This window comes from Peromyscus maniculatus, chromosome 4 (genome assembly GCF_049852395.1).
Source record: "Peromyscus maniculatus bairdii isolate BWxNUB_F1_BW_parent chromosome 4, HU_Pman_BW_mat_3.1, whole genome shotgun sequence".
Taxonomy (NCBI): domain Eukaryota; kingdom Metazoa; phylum Chordata; class Mammalia; order Rodentia; family Cricetidae; genus Peromyscus; species Peromyscus maniculatus.
This window is the reverse complement of record NC_134855.1, coordinates 129,942,502-129,966,976: the sequence shown is the minus strand read 5'-3', so window position 1 is coordinate 129,966,976 and position 24,475 is coordinate 129,942,502. Positions and strand designations below refer to the sequence as shown.

Sequence of the window (24,475 nt, the reverse complement as noted above, 5' to 3'; positions counted from 1 at the left end):
GACACCGCGTGCCATTCCTCAGGATATCCTAGCATCCAGGATGTCCAGCACACCCTTGTACAGGTGTCCCTTTCCCGTTCCCCCTCTCCTGCTCACTTTCTTAGTCTTCTGCAGTTTTTTCTGAGATGAGTCAGACCTCTATACTAAGTGCTGATCATGGAGAAAGAAAATGGCCCCCAAAGGGTGCGGCGCCATTAGGAGGTGTGGCTTTGTTGGAGTGGGTGTGGTCTTGTTGGAGGAAGCGTCACTGTGGAGGTGGGCTCTGAGGTCTCATCCATGCTAAAGCCACAGCCGGTGTCTCAGTTCACCTCCTTGGATCAAGATGTGGAATTCTCCAGCACCGCGTCTGCCTGCACGCCACCGTACTCCCACCATGTCCCACCATGATGATAATGGACTAACCTCTGAAACTGTAAGCTGCCACCTCAGTTAAACGTTTCCCTTTGTAAGAGTGGCTGTGGTCACGGTGTCTCTGCAGCAATAGAAACCCTGACTAAGACAGCTGCCGTTTCTCAAACTCCAGAGGAGGGTGCAATGTTCACTTAGTCCTAATAGTGGGTGGAGAGCCAAGAACAGGCAATTTTGGTAAACCAAACTAAGCCCTTGTTACGTTTAGCATACAGACTATGAAAGGACTTTATACCGTGAGGGAAAAGCAAGGCCGCCTTGTGTAGTTCTGACCCCGCTCCAGCAAAGAAGCCTAACGCTCTCTGCACTCACGTGCTCCCTAACAGGATGTTCTTGCTTCTTTTAGTCATTGCTTGGCGATTTCTTTCCTTCTTTCTTTCCTTTAAAATTTAGTTTACAGAATTTTGAATGATTCACTTATTTTTTTTTTTTTTTATGTGTGTGAATGTTTTGCCTGCATGTATGTGTGTGCACCATGTGAGTGCCTGGTGTCACAGAGGTCAGAAGAGGGTGTCCGATCCCCTGAAACTGGAGTTGGAGATGGCTGTGAGCCACCATGTGGGAGATGGGAACTGAACCCTGGCCCTCTGCAAGGGCAACAAGTGCTCTTAAACACTGAGCCATCTCTCCAGCCTCGTCTTTTTTTTTTTTTTTTTTTGACACAAGTTCTCATAGAGTTGAGGCTGGCCTGAAGTGCACGCTATGGTACAGGATGACCTTGCATTTCGCCTGTCCTGCCTCTATCCTGCAAGTGTTAGGATTCTAAGATTCTACTACGTCCTGTTTATGCGGATCTAGGGATGGAGCCTACAAGTTTACACGTGCTAGGTACGCGGGGTTCCAACAGACCTACTCCCTGCCCCTGACGGCTTTCAGTAGCAACAATTCCTTGATAACAGTGACATACTCTTGCCACCTTGCTTGCTTTTATGAAACAGGGTCTCATGTAGCCAAGGCTGTCCTCAAACGCAGCAGAGCCTGGCCTCAAGCTAGTAATCTCTGTCTCTGCTTCTCAAAAGATGGGACTGCAGGTTTGCCACTGTACCAGACACTCTGGAAAAGTGGATGCTCTTCCGTTTACGTGTGTCTTTCTTTACTTTCTTGCTATGGTCATCGCTGCTCTCTCTCTCTCTCTCTCTCTCTCTCTCTCTCTCTCTCTCTCTCTCTCTCTCTCTCTCTCTTAATTTTCAGTGCTGGGGAATTGAACCCAAGACTGTACGTGTGAGACAAGCTCTCTCTCACAGAGCCCCTGAATTTCTTTCTGTTATTTTCAGCATACATATATCTTTCACCTCCAAGGTAAAGTTCATTTCTAAATATTTTGTCCCATTTAATACCTTTGCAGATGGAATTAACTTCCCTTTTTAAAAATTGCTTTTGTTAATGTACAGATATGCAAGCTGAGTGTGGTGGCGCATACCTGTAATCCTAGAATTCAGGAAGCTGAGCCAAAAAAACCCCCACAAGATTACATAGTGAGGGTCTTGTCTCAAAAGTAAGTCAGTAAGTAAGTAAGTAAATAAGTAAATAAATAAATAAAAACAGCTGCTGGTTTTAATGTGATCATCAGCTTCCTGGTACTATAAAAATGCCTGGGTAGGCTTAGAATGAGGAGGCTTCTTTCCACTGAGACTTTCACACATCACTTGTCCCATTGCCTTTTTGGGTCTGAGAAGAGGCAGAGCATCGAGTTTCGGATGCACAGTGGAACAAAGATGCTCACTTTATAGTGTCCAGGGAGTCAGGAGAGAAAAGGGACCAAAGTCCTACTATCCCCAAATGGTCTAACCTCCTTGCTGTCATACAGCCCCATACTGTGGACCAATCCATCAACATGTGGGCCCGTCAGGGACAGTGGACATCCATCCATCAACATGTGGGCCCGTCAGGGACAGTGGACATCCAACCACAGTCACCAGTCTCCTGACAGGGCACAGTTGCACACCTGATTGGCTAGAGTCATCAGCTCAGCCTGAGCTGACCTGGGCTTTCCACAGGAAGGGAGAACGGAACCACAGGCTCCCGAGGCGGGCGGGGCAGAGCAGGACACACCTGGGCTGCTGCTGGGAGCCACAGTCATCAAAGAGCAGCGGACCCAGAGTGCAGCCTTCCTCCCTCGGCAGCTCCCTTCAGTCTGTTCCTAGGCAGACAGTCTCCCTGACCGCTGGTGTGCTTTCCACGCTCTGTGAACACTTCCTTGTTCAACAGAGAAAAGGCCTCCAGAGCCTTGTCAGGCCACCAGAGCCGGCTGGAGCTTAATGACATCGTTTTGTTTTCACTGTGCTGATTTCTAAGGTTACTTCTACTTATGGCACAAGATACCGGCTTTCCATTTATGGAGGGATCTAGCTAGAGTGTCCTTTTGAAATATTAAACTTATGGGTTTTTTTTCCTTTTATTGAAAATAGCTTTTTTTCACATATATCATGATTATGGTTTCCCCTCCCATCCAGATCCATTCTCTTTCTGTCTCTTATTAGAAAACAAGCAGGCTTCTAAGGGATAATAAAAAAATATATAACAAAATAAAATATAATAGGATAAAACAGAATTTATTACTTTGGAGTTGGACAAGATAAACAGAAGGAAAAGAGTCCAAGAGAAGGCACAAGAATCAGAGACCCACTCATTTGCACATTCAGAAATCCCATGAAAACACTAAACTGGAAGCCATAATATAAATTCAGAAAACCTGGTGCAGACCCATGCAGGCCCTGTGCATGCTGCCTTAGTCTCTGTGAGTTCACTTGTACTTTGATCCTATTGGTTTAGAGGGGCTTGTTTTCTTGGTGTCCTCCATCTTCTCTGGCTCTTACACTCTATTTGAATCCTCTTCTGCAGGGTTCCCCGAGGTCTAATGGGGACAGTTTGATAGAGATCTCCCATTTAGGGATGAGTGTTCCAAGGTCTCTCATTCTCTACATGTATGGATGTGGGTTTCTGTATTTGTTCCCATCTGCTGCGGGAGGAAGCTTCACCAATGATGGCTGAGCAAGGCATTGACCTATGAGTATAGCAGAAGTCATTAGGAATCTTTTATTCTTGTTGTTTCTTGGATGTAGCAGAATGGATTCTGTTTTTGCATCCATTCTGTTAGTCTGTGTCTTTTTATTGGGGAATTGAGACCATTGATGTTGAGAGATTTTTGTTGAGTTGTTTGTTGATTCCTGTAATTTTGTTGTTGTTGTTGTTGGTGTGTGTGTGTGTGTGTGTGTGTGTGTGTGTGTGTGTGTGTGTGTGTGTACGCACGTGCGTGGGCACACACACTTCCTGTAGGTGGAGTTTTTTTTTTGTCGGGACTTGGATCAGCTGTATTCTGCCAGCCATTTCCCAAATAACCACTCAGAGATTTATTATTAATTATAAATGCTCAGCTGATAGCTCAGGCTTGTTACTAACTAGCTCTTATAACTTAAATGAACTCACTTATGTTAATCTACATTTTGCCACATGGCATTACCTCTCTTTCATCTTGCATCTCCTGTGTCCTCTCTGTGTCTTGTTGGTGACTCCTCTGATTCTGCTCTCTTCTTCCCAGCATTCTTTCTGCCCCCAAAGTCCTACCTAGCCATCAGCCAGTCAGCTTTTTATTAACAATGAGAGCGATACATATTTACAGTGTACCAGGATTGTTCCACAGCAGCTTCCCCTCTTTTGATTTGCTTGCCTGGGGCTATTTATGTCCTGTGTTTTCTTGGGTATAGTTAACCTGTTTAGGTTGGAATTTTCCTTTTAGCTTTTTCCGTAGGGCTGGATTTATAGATAGATGAATTTGGTTTCATTATGGAATATCTTATTTTCTCCATCTATTGTGATAGAAAGTTTTGCTGAGTATAGTAGTCTGGGCTGGTGTATGTGTTCTCTTAGAGTCTGCACCACATCTGTTCAGACCCTTCTGGCTTTTAGAGTTTCAGTTTAGAAGTCAGGTGTTATTCTATCGGTCTGCCTTTATATGCTGCTTGTTCTTTTTCTTTTACAGGTTTTAATATTCTTTACTTGTTCTGTGCATTTGGTGTTTTGGTTATTATGTACTGAGGTTACTTTCTTTTCTGGTCCAGTCTATTTTGTGTTCTAGATGCTTCTTGTACCTTGATAGGCATTTCCTTTTTTAGGTTAGGAAAATTTTCTTCTATGATGTTGTTGAAAATATTTTCTGAGTCTTTGACCTGGGTTTCTTCTCCTTCCCTATTCCTATTATTCTTCGATTTGGTCTTTTCATAGTGTCCCAGATTTCCTGGATGGTTTGTGCCAGGAATTTTTTAGATTTAACATTTTCTTTGACTGATACATCTATTTCTTCTATGATGTTTTCAATGCTTGAGGGTCTCTCTTCCATCTCTTGTATTATGTTGGTGAGGCTTGCCTCTGTGGTTCTTGTTCAAGTTCCTAAATCTTTCATTTTCAGATTTCTCTTGGTTTGGGTTTTCTGTATTGATTCTATTCCACGTCAGGTCTTGAACAGTTTTATTAATTTCCTTCCACTGTTTGTGCTTTCATATATTTCTTTAAGGTTTTTTTTTTTCATTCCCTCTTAAGGACCTCTATCATATTCATAAAGGCTGTTTGAAGGTCTTTTTCTTGTGCTTCAGCTGTGTTGCAACACTCAGGGCCTCTTGTTTGGTCGCTGGGCTCTAGTGGAGACACATTGCCTTGGCTGTTACTGTTTGTTTTTACACTGGTATTTAGGCATCTGGTATTGGGAAGATAGTAAATCTAGGTGCTGATATCTGGCCTTTCTTTGTTGGGTAGGCATTTTGTTCCTTGGTTTATGTTTCCTCTCTTGTTCTTAGGAAGAGTGGGGTGGCTGTGTGCTGTCTGGTAGGAAATTCTTCTGGGGTCCTAATAAGTGTGGCCACTGGGAGTTCCAGGTAAAATATGCGTCTGGGTATTAGGAGCTGACACTTAGGAATGGGGATGGACTAGAGAGGGCTGAGAGGGTTCACAGGAGGGAGGAAAGCAGGATATTCCAACAGGATCTGCTTAGTCCCCTGGGAATGGGGACAGAGAATTTGGAGAGGCCACAGCAGAAAGTCTGCTACACAAGTGGGGATGAGACTGGGGGATTGGATTTGGAGGAGCAGAGGAAGAGGTGAAGATCTGCAGTTAACCTACCTGCTTCCTTGGCAGGAGTGGCCTGCGGGTTCCCAGGGAGTGTCTGCTGGAGTTGGTCTCCTGGACATGGGGACCGTGGCGTGTGTGTGTGTGTGTGTGTGTGTGTGTGTGTGTGTGTGTGTGTGTGTGTGTGTGCAGGTGGTCTGCTGCAGGGCTGGGGGTAAAGCTGGGGGATTGGATTTGGAGGAGGGGGGTGGGTGAAGAACTGCAGTTAGGCTACCTTGTCCTCTGGTCAGGATACATAAATGTGTGGGTTCTTTGTTGTTTGTTTGTTTGTTTGGGTTTTGGGTTTTTCAGGGCAGGGTTTCTCTGTGTAGCCTGTCCTGAAACTTGCTCTATAGACCAGGTTGGTGGAGAACTCAGAGATCCGCCTGCCTCTGCCTCCTGAGTGCTGGGATTAAAGGTTTGCGCTACCACTGCCCAGTCCATAAATTTATGTTTTAATTAGAGAGTCTCTAAACAAAAGTGCAAGCTGGGTGTGGTGGTGCATGAGAAGCAGGACAGACTCTGAGTTCTAGGCCAGCCTGTCTTGAACCCCCTCCGCCTCTACTCCTCACCCGCCCAGAAGAAAAGGAGAGAGAGAGAAAGAAAAGCACCCAGATGTGGATGAAATGTTGAAGAGGTTTGTGGGCCTGAGGCTGTAAGTCAGTTCGGGTCAAGCCCTTGCCCATCACGCACTATGGCCTGAGTTCAATCCACCACACTGTGTAAACCAGGCCTGAAAGTACAAGATTAGTTCAAGGTCATTTTAGATATTTAGTGAGTTCAAGGACAACATGGGCTTCCTAAGTCCTCGCCTCCTGAGGCCTCAACCACAAAGAACTAAACACAACTAAACACAAATGCCAAGAGCAAGAGAAAGAATCTTCCACAGGGAAGAGCCCCAGATTGGCTCTCCAGTATCAAGTGGTCAGCCCATGAAATCATATAAGTAACATTATATGGACTGGGCAGGTTGTATGTATACATTTAGGAAAAATATACATGTGTGTATACCACCACAATTAAAGAACTAGAGGCTGTGAATTTGAGAGAGAGCAAGGTGGGGGTACATGGGAAGGTCTGGGGGGAGAAAAGGGGAGGCGGCTCTCTCCTTACACCTTCACGTAACAGGGTGGATTAGATGAGAATGGCCCCCACAGGCTCATAAATGTGAATCTTAGTCGCCAGGGAGTGGGGCCGTTTGGAGAGAATGAGGAGGCGTGGCCTTGCTGGAGGAGATGTGTCACTGGAAGTGGGTTTTGAGGTTTCCAGAGCCCACTTCTCTCCCAGTCTCTCTCTGCCTGCTGCCTGTGGATCAGGATGTAAAGGGAAAGGGGGGGTGGAATTATATTTTAGTTTTAAAAAATGTTTTGTAAAGGTCTTTGATGGGAGGCTACAGGCAGTGAGCATGGAGAACAAGCCAGTGTCTCATTGGTCTGGGATTCACCTAGCTGGCCTGGGAGCCTTCAGGATCTGCAGGTCTCTGCTTTCCCAAGCTGAGATTGTAAGTGCCACCATGCACAGCTTTTTTTTTTTTTTTTTTTTAAACATGGCTTCTGGAGGAATCACACTCAGGTTCTCATGCATACAAGACAAGCATGTTCCTGACGAAGGTACCACAGCAGACCCAGGGCACCAGTTTTTGCATGGTTGATACAAACGGCCTCCCGTTGGCCTCCCTGCTTCCTGCTGAAGCCGCCTCACCTAAGTCACTAGGTTGTTTTGTTTTGTTTTGTTTCCCCTCTGCCAGTCTAACCAGCTGTTGCTGTGGTGAGCCCGGGGTGCCCTCCATCGCTGCCCAGCCCTGTCCAGCTCTCCAGCCCCTTCTCTCCCCTCAAGACTCCATCCTTCACAGCAGCCCTCAGCTCTCCTGCTCTCTTCAGCCATCTTTCTCTTCATGGCTGGTTCTGTTTCCCCTCCCCACCCTCCTGGAGTCCCCCAGCGTCAACCCCACGGAAAGCCTTCCCTGACCATGCTCATGTCAAGCTGCCTTCTCTGTCCTCACACTACCTCACACTATGTCCTGCTGCAGAGGTAGGGCATGGACCACACCAGCTGCCTGTGTGGTTTGCTCCTTCACAAGCATCTCCCTCTCTCAGACTCTTGGATCCCCTGCTTCTCTGCAAGTGATATTTTCACTGAGCTCATCAAAGAAACGAGTCAGTTTGGGGCTGGGGAGATAACCTGGTCTGTACAAGCATGAGGATCTGAGTTCGAACCCTAGCTCCCACACAAAGCATGGTGGGGTGGCACACGCTTATCATCCCAGAGCTGGAGAGTCAGAAACTAGAGGATTCCTGAGGTGTGGTGGCCGGACAGCCTCATCTAATTGGTCAGTTCCAGGCCAGCGAGAGAGATCCTGCCTCAAAAAATAAGGTGAATAACACCTAAGGAATGACATCCTGGGATGACCTCTGGCTTCCAGACTCCGGATATGAGTGGATGGAGCTCCCCAGATCTCTGAGTCCCAGGAACTTTGTGGGAGGAGCAAGTTCTCCTGTGTGTTTGTGTGCCTCCTGGGGACTGGAAAGAGGGCTTCATACACACTAAGCTACTCTACCCCAAGCTCCAAACACTTGAAATTTTCTCTCTCCTTCCTTTCTTTTCTTTTGTTCTTTCATTCTCTCTCACACTCTTTCTTTTAAAACAAGAGACAGTGGGCTGGAGATTCAGTTCAGAGCAGTTCAGAGCGCTTGCTGCTCTCGAAGAGGACTGGGGTTCAGGTCCCTGCATCCACATGGTGGCTCACATCCACCCACAACTCCACTTCTAGGGTATTCAGTTAATTCTTCTAACCTCTGTGGGCACCAGGCACATATGTGGCCCTCATATATACATGCAGACAAAACACTCATGCACATAAAATAAAACATGTACTTTTTAAAACTAAAATAAAAGACAAGGTCTTACTGTGTTACCCAGACTGTCCCTGAACTCCTTGGCTCAAGAGATCTTTCTTGTATCTCAGTCAGAATATCTGGGATAAGAGGTGTGTCATTGTGCCCCTACGAAGTCTGTTACTTTTTTTTTTGTTTTTTGTTTTTTTTTTTTGGTTTTGTTTTGTTTTTTGAGACAGGGTTTCTCTGTGTAGTTTTGCTTCTTTCCTGGAACTCACTCTGTAGCCCAGGCTGGCCTCAAACTCAAAGAGATCCTCCTGGCTCTGCCTCCCAAGTGCTGGGATTAAAGGCATGCGCCACCACTGCCCCGCGGCAGTCTGTTACTTTTATAAGAACCTAGCAAGGTTCTCTTTTTAAAAGAAGTTTATTTATTCTTTCACAATTTCTCACACACACACACACACACACACACACACACACACACACACACATCTACTTTGATCACATCCCTCCCTCATTATCCTCTCATACTCTTCATATCCACTCAGCAAGCACACATTAGCTGTGGATACCTCCTTCCTTAGCAGTAGACACCATAGTGGGTGTAAAGTTGACTAAGGAGTCTTTGCATGCATCAGTATGCCATCATTCCCCAAGATATATATTATATCCAAGACAGGGTTTCTCTGTGTAGCCCTGGCCCTCTTGGAACTCACTCTGTAGACCAGGCTGGCTTCAAACTCAGAGATTCTCCTGCCTCTGCCTCCTGAGTGATGTGATTAAAGGCGTGCACCACCACCGCCGGGCTCTAAGATATTTTCTAAGTAAATATAGCAAAGAACAGAGCAAATCGAGTCATAGCACTCTATCCATGGCCTTTTTAATAAAAGGACCGGAAGCCAGGTGTGATGGCTCAAACCTATTAATACTAGCCCTCAGGAGGCTGAGGCAGGAGGATTGCCATGAGCTACAGAGTAAGACCACATCTCAACTCCTCCACAAAAGGAAGCGAGGACTGTGGGTGCAGCTGTGTCTTCGGCAATGCTGACAGGTCATGGCCACTGGAAACCCTCGCTCAAAAAGTTTTACCATACATCTGGGCAGAGGGCAGGCACACAGGAAGCACTACAAAAGATTTTACTGATGAAAAGGAATGGGGACCACCAGGGGACGGGGATGGGTGAGTGGGGAGCAGGGGCACTAACTTTTACCCTATTCCATGAGGCAATTTTGAATTTGTACCATGGGTGGACATTGGTAATGGGTTTTGAGGTTGCTATCAAGTGAATCTAGATAGAGAAAAGCTAACCCGGGACAGATAGGGCTTGGAGGGCGATCCCTCCGGATTCCCGGGAAATAGCTGTCTTTTCGGAAGACAGAGCTAGCTGCCCGGTGTGGTGTGAGAAATCAGGACTATGAGACAAAGGGAGGGGAAGGGGATCGCCCACACCCCAGGGCCTACTATATAAAGCACATTTAAAAACACCAGACTGGAAAAGTTTTTTTAGTATTATTATTATTTTTTAAATAGCCGAAGCATCCCCCCAGGAGGCGGGCTGCAGCTGCGGCTCCAGCGGTTCCCAGGTGATGTCAGCCCTGGCTGGGAGCCAGCCCCAGCCCCTTGGAGACAGTCTTGGGTTCAGCTTGACTGTTTTTCCTTCCTGAGACTTGAGGACACCTTCCTGTCTCAAAGAAAGCTGCCTTTCCAGGGCTTTCTGAGAGCCGGGGCTAGGGGAGGCCGCGGGCCTGGGCAGGGAGGGAGAGTAGAGAGAGGGAGAAGGGAAGGGAGGAAGGAGGGAGGATGAGAAGAGGGGAGGGAACTGGAGAGGGGTGGGGGGGGAGGGGCCAGGGAAGGGAGGAGAGAAGAGGGGGCTGGGAAGAAGAAAGGGGGAGGGGAGACGGAGAGCGAAGGGAGGGGACTCCTCAAGTGGGGGTGAGGGGCAGGCAGGGGCCTGAGGATGATCCTGGCCTGAATCTTGCCTCCTACCCACACCCTTTCTCTCCTGGGTTGGGCTAGGGAGGCCCTAGGACTCTGGGCTTGGGAGCTAAGAGGTCTCCTCAGCCTTCTACCCTTCGCCAAAACCTGGGCCACAGCTGTTGGCAGTAAGCCGGCCACCAACCTCTTGCACTCCTGGTTTCTGAGCAGGGATGAAGCAAAGAGCTCCCTTTGAGGGTCTTACTGGGCACTCCTGGCCATAGGACCTCAGGATTGTCCCTAAGCCCTTTGGGTACCTCTATGGCATGGGTCAAGTCCATCTGGCCACAAGGCTGTACAGGTAGAGTGTGGTGACTAGGTGTCCAGTCCCTCCAGAGGTGTCTGCTAAGCCAGAGGGGAGGAAAGCTCTGGGGTCCTCGGCAGTGGTGGCTGTCAGGTATGGCCTCTGCACTCAGCATGGAGATGGCAGAGCCAGGAGGTGAAAAGCCTGGGTCCTGGATTCAGAGGGCCGAGTCCATAGTCTGTTTCTGTTATTTGGTGGCTTGGCCTTGGAGACCCATGACGGTGCCCAAGAGAGGGCAGGTGAGTTGTTAGGTCTGACGTGACATCTAGAGTCAGGCAGGGCATGTGTTAACTTGTCACCTCCTGGCTAGTGGGGTGCCTGGCTTGCATGACCCCACAGTGAAAAGTGGGTGTGTGAGTGGGTGTGAAAAGATACAAATCCCAAATCACCAGGCTCTGTTTAGGGATACCAGGAGCCCTCAGGTGCACACTGGCCTGGCAAAGCATTCTCTTGCTTTGGTGGTACCATGCCAGGTGGTGGCTCTGGTCTCTCAGGCACAAGTTCCCACACGCTTCACTTTGTGTGTGTGGCAGGGATGTTGGGAATTGCATGGGTCTTGTGCATGCCAGACAAGCACTCTACCACTGATTATACTCCCAGCCCCACATTTTTATTTTTTGCTCAGTGTCCACTTTTTCCATATCTATGACAACCACGACAAGGTCAGGTAGTCTTATCATCCTAGAATCTTATGTGGGTCACAGAGAAGTTTCAAGGTATTTGTTGACTGACTGACTGACTGACATGCTGAGCCCAAGGGAAGTTGGTCTAAGATGCTAAAATCTTATCCTATGCCTTCTGGGTTTTACTTCCTACAGTGACCCTTTGGATTTGATTGTTGGTTTTACCATTTGTCTAGCTCAGTGATCCTGGACATGGCTGGCAACAATACCTACCTGTGTATGTTTCAAGGTCAAGCGAAACTTCAGGGCCTTGGTCTAGACAAAACAAAACAAAAAACAAACAAGAATAGGTGATGTGATTGTTAGAAACAAAAACAAAAGCCACCAGCTCTTGGGGGATGTGGCTCAGTTGGCAGAGGGCCTGTCTGCACGTGTGAGGCCCTGAGTTCAATTCCCAGCGCCACAGAAGTTGAGCATGGTGTCATAAGCCTGCACCAGCGCTTGAGAAGTAGAAGAGGGATTGGGAGCTAAAGACTGCCAGGAGTTCAAACTCGGATGCAGAGTGAGTTCTGAGCCAGCCTGGGCTCTATGAGAGGCTAACCTTGAGATAAAAAAGAAAATTCTGCCTATGTTTTGCCACTTCAAGGTAGATCTGCCCCAGCTGACCAAGCCCTTCTAAGAAGTTCACTGTGTGCAGGCTGTGTTAGGGACAGCAAAGCTCAGAGACAGCAGACACACCCACCCGGGATCACACAGACGTGGTAGCCAACCTACCATTCAGCCAATCCGACTGGGGATCTTGCTTCCAGCCTGTGACTCCTAGTTTCCAGGCCCTGCTGGCCTGTCCTCTGACCCTGGCCCCCTGGGAGCCTGACCCCAGACCCATGGGGTCTGTAAGTCTGGTCTGGATTAGACACGCTGAGAAGCAAAGACTGCTCCCCCAAGCCGGCTGCCCGGTGGGACCCGAGCTCACAGCTGCTGAGGCTCACAGGGACATAAATCACAGTGGCAGGAGGCCCCAAGGGCCAGGACCATCTCAGCCCCCCGAGGGCATGGGGGCCTGAGAGTCCTGGGCAGGGACACCTGGGTCCACTGGGGGTTACTGTCCTCTCTTGGAATAGCTGGAACATGGTGAGTTAGAGGGGCCAAGAAACGGCTTGGCAGCCCTTGTGTTAGCATGGGCCAAGAGCCTGGCTTCAGTCCTTCAGTTTTGCAATCATCATGCACATACAGATGGGACAAGGGATGCAGAGAACCCCATGCCTTTACCCATTCTGTGCTTTCAAGACCTCATGCTTCATCTCAAGACCCCATGTTTTTACCACCCAGGCATTAGCAACCCTTGCTTTTACCCCGGGTCTTTTCTGCCCCTTGATTTACTGACTTCTCCTTGCTTCACACCGCTCTCTCCTCAGCATCTTTCTTTTTGGATGCGTTTGAGGATACAGTGTTGCCTGTACCATGCCTCTCCACCCCAGAGAGACGCTTGTTTATTTATTTTTTTAACTAGATGATTTGTATCTTAGTTGGCTACATGCTTATGAGCTTTGGTTGCTTTTTTTTTTTTCAGTTCTTGGTTTTTTATTTTTAGATATATTTATTTTATGTTGTATGGGTGTTTTGTCTGTATTTGTGTCTATGCATCATGTGTGTCCTGATGGCCAGAAAGGCCAGGAGAGGGCATTGGATTTCCTGGGATTGGAGTTTCAGAAGGTGGTAAGCAGCCATGTAGGTGCTAGGAATTGAATCCTGGTCCTCTGGAAGAGCAGCCAGTGCTCCAACCACTGAATTATCTCTCCAGCCCCCAGAAGACTTAATGCTTAATCAGAAGGATGTCCTTTTACTTAACTGTAGCAAACTCAAATTACCTCTGGATTTCTTTTTCTTTTTTTTTCTTTAAATTTGACACATGCAGGCTAGAGAGATGGCTCAGAGGTTAAGAGCACCGACTGCTCTTCCTGAGGTCCTGAGTTCAATTCCCAGCACCCACATGGTGGCTCACAACCATCTGTAATGAGATCTGGCACCCTCTTCTGTATACATAATAAATAAATAAATCTCTAAAAAAAAAATTGACACATGCTCTATCTGTCTCAGCTGGTCTTGATTTGTGATCTTCCTCCTCACCGCTGTTGGGAACTCCTTTGCCTGGTTTATTTATTTTTTAATTTTGGGGTGCTGGAGATTAAACCCAGGGCCTCATGCATGGGAAGTATGTGCTCTATCGCTGAACTATAATTTCAGATCTATTTTAATTTAACCTGATAGGATACAATCAAGAAACCATATATGGTAAGAATCTGTTGTTCTAAGCCTCGTTCAGTCTCAGATCCTGGCCCATCACTGTTTCCATGTAGGCTTCAGTTTCCTATGGCTGGCTGTGTGTGACTTTTTTTGAGGGCTTTCTAGTTGCAACCTGCTGCGCGGCAGGGAGGGAGTCCTGGATTACTGGGGCCATGTCTCTGGGAGCCTCTGGCTGGTTGCTGTCTCTTTCCTCACTGTGAAGTGAATACTGAGAGCATTCTCACGGCGATGTGCCTGGGGGTGGGGTGGAGTGGGGTGCTGCCATCATCAGGCTCAAGGTGACCTGGCTGGACAAGTTTTTGGGGAAGAGTCAACCCCATTAAGAAAATGACCCTCAGAGGTCTTGGTCCACAGCTGTGCTTCTCCTGAGACATGTGTTGGGCTAGCCTTGCAGCTCACAAAGGCTGGTAGACATTAACTGTCCATTGCCGAGAAAAACAACAACCACGAATGGCAGAACAGTTTGCACCTATGAAAAGTGTGCCAGCTCCTGGAACACCAAGTGTTTTGTGCAACAGCATAAAGCCTGTACTGTGAGGAGAAAAATCTGGAGTGTGCAAAATGCTGTGTAATTATTGTGTAAAGTAAGACAAGTCACAGGCATGCACACAAACAATACCGCCTCACAACACACTTGTGTGTAACTTGCCTACTGTACACATTGGTCAAGACCGGGCTCAGCAGTTACTGCCTTGGAACTGGTGGCTTGGAGGGAAGCCACTGACTGTCAGGATTTGGGGACATGCTTTTTCACCTGTGCGCTCTAGAGCTGACATCTCTGTCTCCGTGCTTGCCGGTACACAGGTACAAGCAAGTGGTGAGAATTTACTGAATTGATCTGTAAAGTATGTCGTGCTTGGATGAAGAGCTGAGACAATGAACTTGGTGGCTGTGGGTAACTGTACATGTGTGTGTGCCAGACTCTTCAGGACTGTGGGGTATGCCGTCATCATCTTGGGGATGGATGATGTTTCTAGAGCCATGAAGAACTTGAACTCTTGCAATAAAGACATGACCAGAGAAAACTATACTTACTGTTTTCTGCAAAGCTAGAAACCAGCACAGGGCCTTTGAGAAGAACCCATGGGGAGACTCCTCATAGCTGCTGCCTTGTGTGTGTGTGGGGGGGGGGAGGGGCTGAGGGAGGTGTGTGCCTTTCCTTGCTTACCATTTGATGCAATGTGAGCTGACTGCTCCCTGCCCCAGAGCTCTTTAAAAACCACTGCACAAAACAAAACACTCCTTTTTCTCTTCTTGCTGCTATGGCTTGTTAAGATATTGGGAAGGCCCAGATGGGTCAAGCAACATTTCCTGGGTCACCCAGCAAATCTGGTGGCAGAAGTGAGCTTCCAGCCCAGAGCACCCAAGTGTCTGCTCTGCCCCCCTCCTAAGTTTCCTGCCATTGACAAGGTCATAGTCCTCTTCCTGTGGCTTTGCCAGCGGCTACGGTACCTGGAGGAGGGTAGGCGCAGGGAGAGCAATGTGCTTTCCTAATTAGCTCCCGGAGGGGAAGTGTGGGCGCTCTGGGACATAGGACAGGCAAGACCAATGTCCCTGGACACAGGAGCTGAGGGAGAGGGCGTGGGGCAGGCCTCCTGGGCAGCATGGCCCCTGGGGACCCCCCTCCGTGTCCCATGCTGACAGGGTAAGTGTGGGCCCCGCACCTCAGTTCCCAGCCTGTGTGACAAAGGGTAGACAGTTCTGGTCTCCCTTGCTGGCCCTGCTCTGTCTGTAGAGAGGGCTGGCCGGGTTAGGCGTGATCCTGTGGAGACTGTCTACTGACCTGCAGAATAGGCCGCCTCACGGTGCCCCTGCCTGAGGGTCAGATGCGGACAGGCCCAGGAGCCCACAGTCAGTCAACACGAAGTGAAAGGACTCACTAAGTAAGAACACAATGCTGGTCCTGCCTCTCCCAGCCTTCCTCTGATCCAGATCTTCTGTGCCCTATCCTCAGATGAATCTACACCACACCGAGGAAACATGGGCACTGTCTCCGGGGGCTGCTGGCCCACCACCCCGACAGGGGAAGGACTACTCTGCCCCCTCCATTTTGTTACATTTTCTTTTGTGTGTGTGAGGCACATGTGGAGGTCAGAGGTCAATCTGCGGGAGTCTGTTCTTTCCTTCCGCTTCGGGGGTCTCAAGGGTTGTCAAGCTTGGTGGCAAGTGCTTTTACTGGGTGGGCCATCTCAATGGCCCCTGCTTTGGGTTTTAAATGCAGACAGACCTCAGGGTGTCACCTGTCACATACTGGTCTCCCAAAACTAAGCCAATGCCAGGTAAGATTCTGCCTTCAGCACCTGAGGCCAACCACGCAGGTGGGTGGCGATGTGGGTCACACACTAAGTCACACTCACAGAGGCAGCAAAAGCAGCCAGCAGAAGATGGGGCCATTTCCAAACTGACTCCACAGTGTCAGGGAGCCTGGAGGAGGAACCGGTGGAGGCAGGCTCTTCACCACCCACCCTCCAGAAGCTTTTGAATTTGAACCATGATTCCAAAAATAAATATACTTACTCAAAAATAAATCTAATGCGGATTTCTTTGGTCACTACCCAATGGTGTTTAAAACACCGAACCAAGGGAAGGTCATGAGGAGAACCTGCCTATAGCTTCCCATCCATGGTAAGAAAGAAGCCTTTGCCACAGCTGTGACGATCTTAAATCCTAGAGAGGGGTCTGTCTCCACGTCCCATTGCCCACATCCCTCCCCTTACTTAGCCAGGATACACACCATTTTATTTAAAAATACCTTTATTTTAACCCACCAATTCTCTCACATATCACATTCACGCAGACACACGCACACTTTCAAAAATAGTCTTTGGTTTTCCGAACTTTCTGCCTTGTCCCTGGCCAGCTAGGCCTGGCTGGCTAGATGGGTCCTCACGGCTCTCCAGGATGAGCCCTGTGTCCAGGCCATTGTCCTATGGTCCCTCCACAAAGCAGGAGTGGTTTGAGCTTCTGGAATCTTCTCCCCTGTGCAGTGAGGGGCTGGCTCCTGGCCTCTTTCTCTGGAGTCCTTCTTGAAGCAGACACTGCAGGCACCCAGGCTCATCGCCGAGGCCCTCGGAGGGGGGCTACACCCCTCACTTTCAAGCAGCTGCCCCCCAGGTCACGACGGCCACCCTGCAGGAGAGAAAGAGGTGTCGGGGTGAGTTGGGAACTAACTACGTGCCCAGCAACAGAGGTTTGGTGAAGTTCAGCCACACTAAATTAAGTCTCTCTGCAGAGGAGACTCTGGGCTGACGGGGAGCATCATGGCGTGACAGTGTTTAGGGCAACGGTGGGGGCAGTGGGATGCCACTCACAGAGAGAAGCGTGTGTGTGAGCCATTGCTAGAGGGTGCCGTCCCCGGAGGGATGTCAGGGGCACCCTTCCTTTACAACAGTTTACGTTATCCACTCCTTTCCCACCTGAAGACCTTTGGTCTTAAGAAATCTAATGCATGCTGGGTGCGCCGGCCCATGCCTGGAATCCCAGAGCCATGGAGGCTTGCCCATCAGTTTGAGGCCAGCCTGGTCTACATAGTGAATTCCAAACCAGACAGAGCTATATAAGGGGACCCTGTTTCAAAAAACAAAAACAGAACCAAAACCCCCAGATTGAATACACACACACACACACACACACACACACACACACACACACACATACATATATACATACATACATACACACACATACATACACACACACACACACACACACACACATATATATAAAATACACACACTTATACATTTTGGGCAGGAGGTGCTGGGGATTGAATTCAGGCCCTTGCACATGTTAAGTATGTTCTCTACCACCGAGCTACACTCCAAGGTCATACAATTTTCACACACTGTAAAGCGTATTTTACATTAAGGGACAAGGAAAGCCCCCTGGCAGTTCCAGGTGCTCCCTGACTGTAAAATAGCGTGCGCGTGTGTGTGTGTGTGTGTGTGTGTGTGTGTGTGTGTGTGTAAATCACCCTCAAAATAAGACAAGCTTCTGGCCTCCTTGCCTTCACCCAGGTCTCTCCTGTGCATACCCAGGGCACTGGGCTTCCAGGAAGGTTTCTCTATGAATGAAACTGCTTCCCACTTGTTATTTGGGATATTCCCCTGGAGTAAACTATGGTTCACCTTTGCTTCCCTGTCAGGCCTGGAGTCCAGGACACGGCAGGGAAAGGCATTCTTCTAGCCTGGGGCTGGAGCCCTGCAGGTGCCAGTCAGTGCTGCCTCAAGCTAAAGGTGGCAGTCCCCGAAGCCACCAGTCCTTCGCCTTGCCCCTCTCACCAATACGCTCAGGCTGGACGTAGGTTAGACCCTCACTGAGAGCAAGAGAGCTCACAGCCCTGCACTGTCTTCTTGTTTTCTGACAGTAGACAGTTACGTAGCCGAGGCTGACCTTGAACTCCGTATCCTTCAGCCTCCGTCTGAGTGCGGGGGTTACAAGCCTGTGCCACCACGCTCAGCCCAGCACTCCCTCTTGTGAGGAGGATTCCGGTGTTGAGTAACTGGCCCTGAGACACCAGCTGTTTAGGAGAAGCCCACTGCCTGCCAGGCTGCCCCATTCTAGGCCCCATATAGAACGGACTAGCACAGTAAGTGCTCAGTCGGCTGGGAGTGGCTGAGCTGGCGGTGACCTCAGTTCATCTAGAGGCCCAGGGACCATCTGGAAGCTCTGCCTCTGCTGCCTCCTGCCTCTGCCCCAGCCCAGGTTGGGGCAGATCCATCCAGATGTGAGCCCAGCCTCCCTGGAGGCTCTCTGGGCCCAGGGACAGCATGTTCATTCACAGGCAGGGCTATTTTGAGGGTTGAGGCCATGGTCCCAGCAGAGCCTGGGGCTTGGGCTTCTCAGACAGACTCTGGCAGGAGAAGCTGAGAAGGGTGGACGGGGCAAGGAGAGGGAGGCTGGGGAAAGAACCCCGCCCCCCACTCTTAGGTCCTCAGAGACAAGGAACGCCACCTCCCACCCTAAGTCTGGAGGTCATTCAGAGAACTTGGTTCCGTGGGAATGCTGGGACAGCTCACCTCCCTGGACCTCAGTTTCTTCATCTGCGGAATGGACAGCGTCCAGGTGCCGTGGAATGTGAACACAGCTGTGTCCACTGCCAAGATCCCCAAGAAGAGGTTTGATCAGGTCCAGAGGGAAACAGTCCTGTTCTAACATGGACTCCCTGCTGGATGGAGCCTCAGTTTCCTCCCCTGTGGCATGGTATTGCTTTACAGGGTGAACAAGCTAACACAGGGATGCACACTAACAGGTAAAGCTCTTTTTGGGCGTGTGGTACTGGGCACGGAACCCAAGGCCTCATTTGCGGCAGACAAGTGTTCTGCTGCAGAGCTCTAGGTCCAGTCTTGTTTTTACTTTTCGAGACAGGGTCCCACTAAGCTGCCCTGCAGGCTTTACACCTGGGATCTTCTGCCTCAGCTTTCTGGGTAGCTGGGGTTACGGCGTGGAGCCACCACACTCGCCAGGAAGAGCTCGGTACAGCTTGAAGAACACAGTAAGTGGTCAATAAACATTCAGAACGTGATCACCAGCCTCTTCCCATGGCAACTCCTGGCCCCTTGTCAACGCTCTACTGTTGAGCGGGCCACACCAACAACAGGGAATAGTTTCACAAAGGATCCTGTCCAGCTCCATCCCGGGGGACAGAAGAGAAAACAAGGCAGAGACAGGAACCCGCTTTCCACTCAGTACTCAGAGGTAACCTCAGCTCCTCCCCAAGCCGGAAGGAGCTGTAGGGGACTGTGTCTGTGGTGACCCCAACCCGACCATCCAGGATCAGAGGGGAAGGAGCGGCTGAGGAAGGAGTCCGGTCTGGAACCTTGGAGTTTCTTGACCTCCGAGCTCAAAGTGTGCAGGGGCTCCCCCAAACACCTAGTGTCTTCCAGACAAGTCCTAGAGGGGCTAGAGCTGGCGAGGATCACCCCTCTGGCTTATTCCCACAGGAGCCTGTGTGACTGAGCAAGGCTTCTACAACCAAATTTGGTTGGGTTCTTGATCCCACAGACAGATCCCAAGGCAGCGGCCGGGCTTAGGCCAGCCACTGGGAGCCTCACGGGACAGTCCTCCGTGCTACAAAGGAGCCCCTGTTCTGACTGCTGGGGTGGGGGGCCCAGATGTGCCTTCTCTGCAGCCCGCAGGCACAGGGCCTTCCTGCTGTCACCCTTCCCAGTTAGCCAGACCAGAGCGCCAATCCTGCTCTAACACTACTGTGCACCTCGGGCAAGGGCGGCCTCGTCCAAGCAGGTGGGGGTGACCACAAGACTCCTTCTCTGCCCGTTAAGGGACCTAGATAGTGCTGAGCACAGGCGTGTACCTGGAGACTCCTGTCACGGTGGTGGCCTAGGTCTACCTCTGCCTTTAACATCTCCCTACTTCTTTCTCGAGAGCAGGGGTTCTCTACCTGTCGGTGGCGGCCCCTTTCACAGGGGGTCGCATATCAGATATCCTGCACAGCAGGTATTTACATTGCAATCCATAACAGTCGCAAAATTACAGTTATGAAGTAGCAATGAAATAATTTTCTGGTCGAGGGCCACCACAACGTGAGGAACTGTATTAAAGGGTCGCAACGTTAGGAAGGTTGAGAACCACTGTCTAGACCCTGACTGCAAACTCCATGCATGCTCTAAAATGCCTTTTCCCATCCTTTATCCGTGTGCCTGCCTCTGTTTCCACACATCTTTCAGGGATTTAGCACAGTTCTTCAGCCTCACTCTGGGGCTGGGCTTCTCCTGGGCTCTCAAAGTCCCACAGCATCCTTGTCTTCACCCTCCTGTCCTGCCCCTGACACTCTACTGAGAGCACCTGACTGGAAGGAAGGCACCACATCTGCTTATTCTCAGAGCCAACAAAAGCCAGCTGCTGGGTGGTTAAGGGGAGCTGACCGGGATGAATGTGTGGCAGACAGGCTGTAAAGGAGCGCCGTGGTGGACCCAGCTAGCCTTTCCATCCCAGATGCACACCTCAAGGCCCAGCTCTCACTTCTCTCTTCCGCCTGGGGCACCGACAGGGACCCTCAAACGGGTACCAGTCAGAAGATTCAGAGAAACTAAGGCATCCAAGGGCTGGGAAGACAGTGGGAATTTGAGCCAGAGGGCTGGTCTGAGGCTAGGCCGCTGAGGCCTTCTCAGGGTAGAGCTGTGAGAACCAGTGTGCTGAGTTGAAGGGGACTGGCTATAATCCCCATGATCTTTCTCTCACTGGCCATGGAAAGCAAGGCAGGATTCTCTGAGCCTCAGTTTCTCCAGATGTAAACAGTAACTGCTGACCTAGCTCAAGTCACACAGGCAAGCTTCCTCGCTGTAAGACAAGCTCAGGCTGGAAAGGGTGAGGGCCTGGGGGCCAAGCAGGCCCGGGCAACTTCGGCTCAGAGGCCCCAGACACTTCTACTGCTCCCAGTGCCCAGCCAGCCTCTTAACTTAGCCGGACGCAGACCACAGTGATCCCTCCTAACCCTACATCCTTCTGAGGCTCTTCAGGGACCCCTCCTGCACACGTGTTGAGGACCTGCGGCTTTCTCTAGTAGAGGAGGTGTAGGTCCCCATTTTCTTCTCAGTCTCCTGCTGTTGGGTCAGGTCTTAGGACCTGGAACAATTTATTAGGGACGATGTTAGCTCAGAGTGATGCCTGCTACCACCTAGTCAGCCCAGAGCCCTACTTCCTGTAAATGTGTGCAGTGCTTTTATCTGAAGCGCCTCAGGGATAACTGAGCCGACAACCAGCTACCTGCTCAGAGGGCGAGCATCAGGCAAAGAGGAAGGTCCCAGCGTGCGGGCACCTCTCAAGGTACAATTAAGTCAGACCAGAGCTTACCGGGCTCCCCTCTACGCTTTCTGTTTAAGGGTTAAGCAAGAGGCTCTACTCCACTTTAATCCTAGGACATGAGACATGGCCCCCGCCGTTGCTCCGAGGTCGCTTCCAAAGGGGGTCCCTGGCTCCCGGGAGGTCGGCCCCCGCCCCCAACCCTGACGGCCGGGCTGCAGCAGGCGTGCGGTGCACTCACCCCTTTGCGCTGGTTGCTGAGACAGAAGGTGCAGATGGAGCGCGGCTGACGGCCGTCGGCGGCGGGGACCGCGCTCTTGCCACCGCCCGCCGCGCGGAAACACGGCTGCCCGTCGTCGGCCGCGTCGCCCAGCAGCAGCACGTTGGCCAGGTGCGCGATGTAGCTGGACGCCAGACGCAGCGTCTCGATCTTGGACAGCTTTCGGTCCACCGGCTCGGTGGGAATGAGCGTACGCAGGGCGGTGAAGGCCGTGTTCACGCTCTGCGTGCGGTCCCGCTCGCGCGCGTTGGCCGCTTGTCGCTGCCGCACCACCACCACCGGGCCCGCGCCGCTGCTTGCCCGCCGCCCGCCCCCGGGACCCGGGCCGCGCCGCGCCGCCTCCAGCCCTTCGCAGCACCCGAACGACTGGTCCGACGCGTCGCTCTCGCTGCGGTTCTCCTCGTCCTCGCTCAGCAGCCGCACGTCCGGGTACAGCACGTGCGCGCCGACCGGGCGCAGCAGCGCGAACGCCATGGGGCGCCCGGCTCCGCTCGCCTGGTTCCCCGAGCCGCCGCCCCCGCAGTGCGCTCCCGCGCGCTCCCACGGACCGGCCGGTCGCCGCCTTATAGCCGGGGGAGGAGCCAATCCCGAGGCGGTCCCGGTGGGGCCAATGGGACGCCCCCCGTCCCGCCCCAGCCAATGACGATGCGCCTGCTTCTGGGTCCCCCCCCCCAAGTTGAGAGGAGCCCCCGAGCTCTTGGCCCTCCCCGAAGGCCCTGGGCTTGAGCGGGTCAGGCGCTCAGACACGGATTTCTGGGAGACCGCTGTCAGGTCCCTGTTCGCGTGGCCTGTTTCCTCCTTCCCATTGTGAGAATATCCCCGCGCTTAAAAGTCGTGTCCAGTGTCCTAGCAACGTCGGTGTGCGGTCAGAACCGCGGCCAGAGGCTTTGGACTAAGCTTCTCAGACTAAGTTCCATTCAGCAGCTCCGAGTGTGGCCTAGGACACTGCATTTGATACGAGCTCACCAGTGTGCACTGTGATGCTGGAGCTGTCCGAGGGGAGCGAAGTCACCTCTCTTGCTGACAAACTTTTTTCTCTCCCCCTGTACTGGTTGGTTTTGTGTGTCAACTTGACACAAGCTAGTAGAGTCATCAGAGAGGAGAGCGAGCCCCAGTTGAGGAAATGCCTCCATGAGATCCAGCTATAAGGCATTTTCTCAATTAGTGATCAATGGGGGCGGGGGCAGCCCATGGTGGGTGGTGCCATCCCTGGGCAGATGGTCCTGGGTTCGATAAGAAAGCAGACTTCGCAAGCCAGGGGAAGCAAGCCAGTAAGCAGCTCCCCTCCATAGCCTTTGCATCAGCTCCTGCCTCTGGGATCCTGCCTTGTTAGAGTTCTTGTCCTGACTTCCTTCAGTGATGAACAGCAATGTTGAAGTGTAAGCCAAATACACCCTTTCCTCCCCAACTTGCTAAATGGTCATGGTGTTTCATCACAGCAATAGAAACCCTCACTAAGACGCCCCCTTCCCAGCAAAACAAACACCCAAGTCCCATTCAGTTACTTAACTATTTGGCGGGGCTCTACTATATGCCAGGCATGGTTTTAGTTGGAAGATAAAGATCAGAGCAAAATCAACTTTGCCTTCTCAGACCCTGGAGCCTAGCGGGGCCAATGGGACAGTTCTGTGTCAGCTGAAGTTGTAGGACAGTGCCCACGGTGCAGATCCGGCTTCACTACTCTCCGAATCCCCACAGGCTTCCTTCATGTCCTGTCAGCGCTGCCCACCCCCCCTTTCAGAAATTTCAGGCTGCAGTCTGGGTGTTTCCTTCTTTCGAGGACCTGGGAAGAATAACTGAGCAGATGATGGCCACTGAGCTCCTCATGTCATGCATGCCCACTTCCCAGTGCCATCCCATCCCAGGTAAAATCAGCATCCACTTGGCCTCGAAAATATTGTTCTTGTCCTCTCAAATGGTGACTAGCGCTCAGGGATGGAAAGGCTTGTAGGAGCTTCTTGGTTTTCTAAAGCCCTCTTCCAGCTCCAAGGCCGGTGTTTCCCCAGCCCCTGATCTAGCCCAGGCGGGGCCCAGGACTGAGCCGCTGGGAGAGGAAACCCTAAAGTCTTCAGAGCCCAAGGTCTGTAGGGATAGTCTGTCCCTACACCTGGTTCCCCCACCCCCATACCATTTGACCGTGACCCAGTCAGGCTGGGCTTTAGTGAGGAGCCTCCTCGGGCCCCTCCCCACAGGGCCAGCCGCATAGGCAGCTCCAGCTTCCTGAGACCATGAATTATTACTGACCGGGAGATTTCCTTCCCTGTCTGCGCCTCCTCACAGGGGCTCCCTGCTCCCTTCACTTTCGCTTTCTCCCGGTTTCCCCCTCCCCTCTGCTCCTGACCCTCTGGAGGCTTGGAATTCCTGTCCAGCCCCCTCCCAATTCCACATCCAAACTGGGGATGCCTGCTAGGCCGGACGGAGGACCCCGCCCCCGAAGGCTCATTCATTCAGTTGCTCTTTGGGCAGGTTTGGACACAAGGGACCTTGGAAGTAAAATAAAACCATGAATGAGACCGAGTGGCTGGCTGCAGCAGAGGAAAGAGAGCTGTAAACAAAGAATTTCAGGACAATATGGTCAGAGCCAGCCAGGGTCTGGCATCAAAGAAATCTGGCTTCAGTTCAAGGCCAGTGGCTTCTTGGGGTCTCATTTTTGCTGCTCTGGAAAATGGAGTTGAGAATATCTCCCATTCTTAGGACCAGGGACAGTCCCTAGATCTTATGCCAAGAAATCAGGGCCTGGCACACAGCAAGAGCTACATACCAGAAGTGAGTTTATATTATTTTGCCCGTGGCTTGGAAGGACCAAGTGGTGTCTGCTCTTCCAAAACTTGTCACCAGGAGTGGGCCAGAGCTTCTGCCACATTCTTGGCCATCTAGGTGACAGCCTCA

At 51.0% G+C, this 24,475-nt stretch overlaps 1 protein-coding gene across 1 annotated transcript; it reads right to left on the bottom strand.

The window, feature by feature from the left end:
• Positions 1–16,281: 16,281 nt before the first annotated feature.
• Tcf15 (transcription factor 15) lies at positions 16,282–22,093 on the bottom strand. Its single transcript, XM_006985504.3, has 2 exons — positions 21,548–22,093; positions 16,282–16,674 (listed from the first exon to the last, which is right to left on the bottom strand). The coding sequence occupies exons 1-2, from the start codon at positions 22,058–22,060 to the stop codon at positions 16,600–16,602; spliced, it is 588 nt and encodes a 195-aa protein (XP_006985566.1). The 5' UTR covers positions 22,061–22,093; the 3' UTR covers positions 16,282–16,599.
• Between the last annotated feature and the right edge of the window lie 2,382 nt (positions 22,094–24,475).

What these genes read in the sequence shown, in the direction of transcription:
- Tcf15 (XM_006985504.3), bottom strand. Translation starts at nt 22,060, where the DNA reads ATGGCGTTCGCGCTGCTGCGCCCGGTCGGCGCGCACGTGCTGTACCCG. An exon ending in TCAGCAACCAGCGCAAAGGG is followed by an intron (nt 16,675 to 21,547) that starts GTGAGTGCACCG and finishes TCTCTCCTGCAG; the next exon opens with GGTGGCCGTCGTGACCTGGG.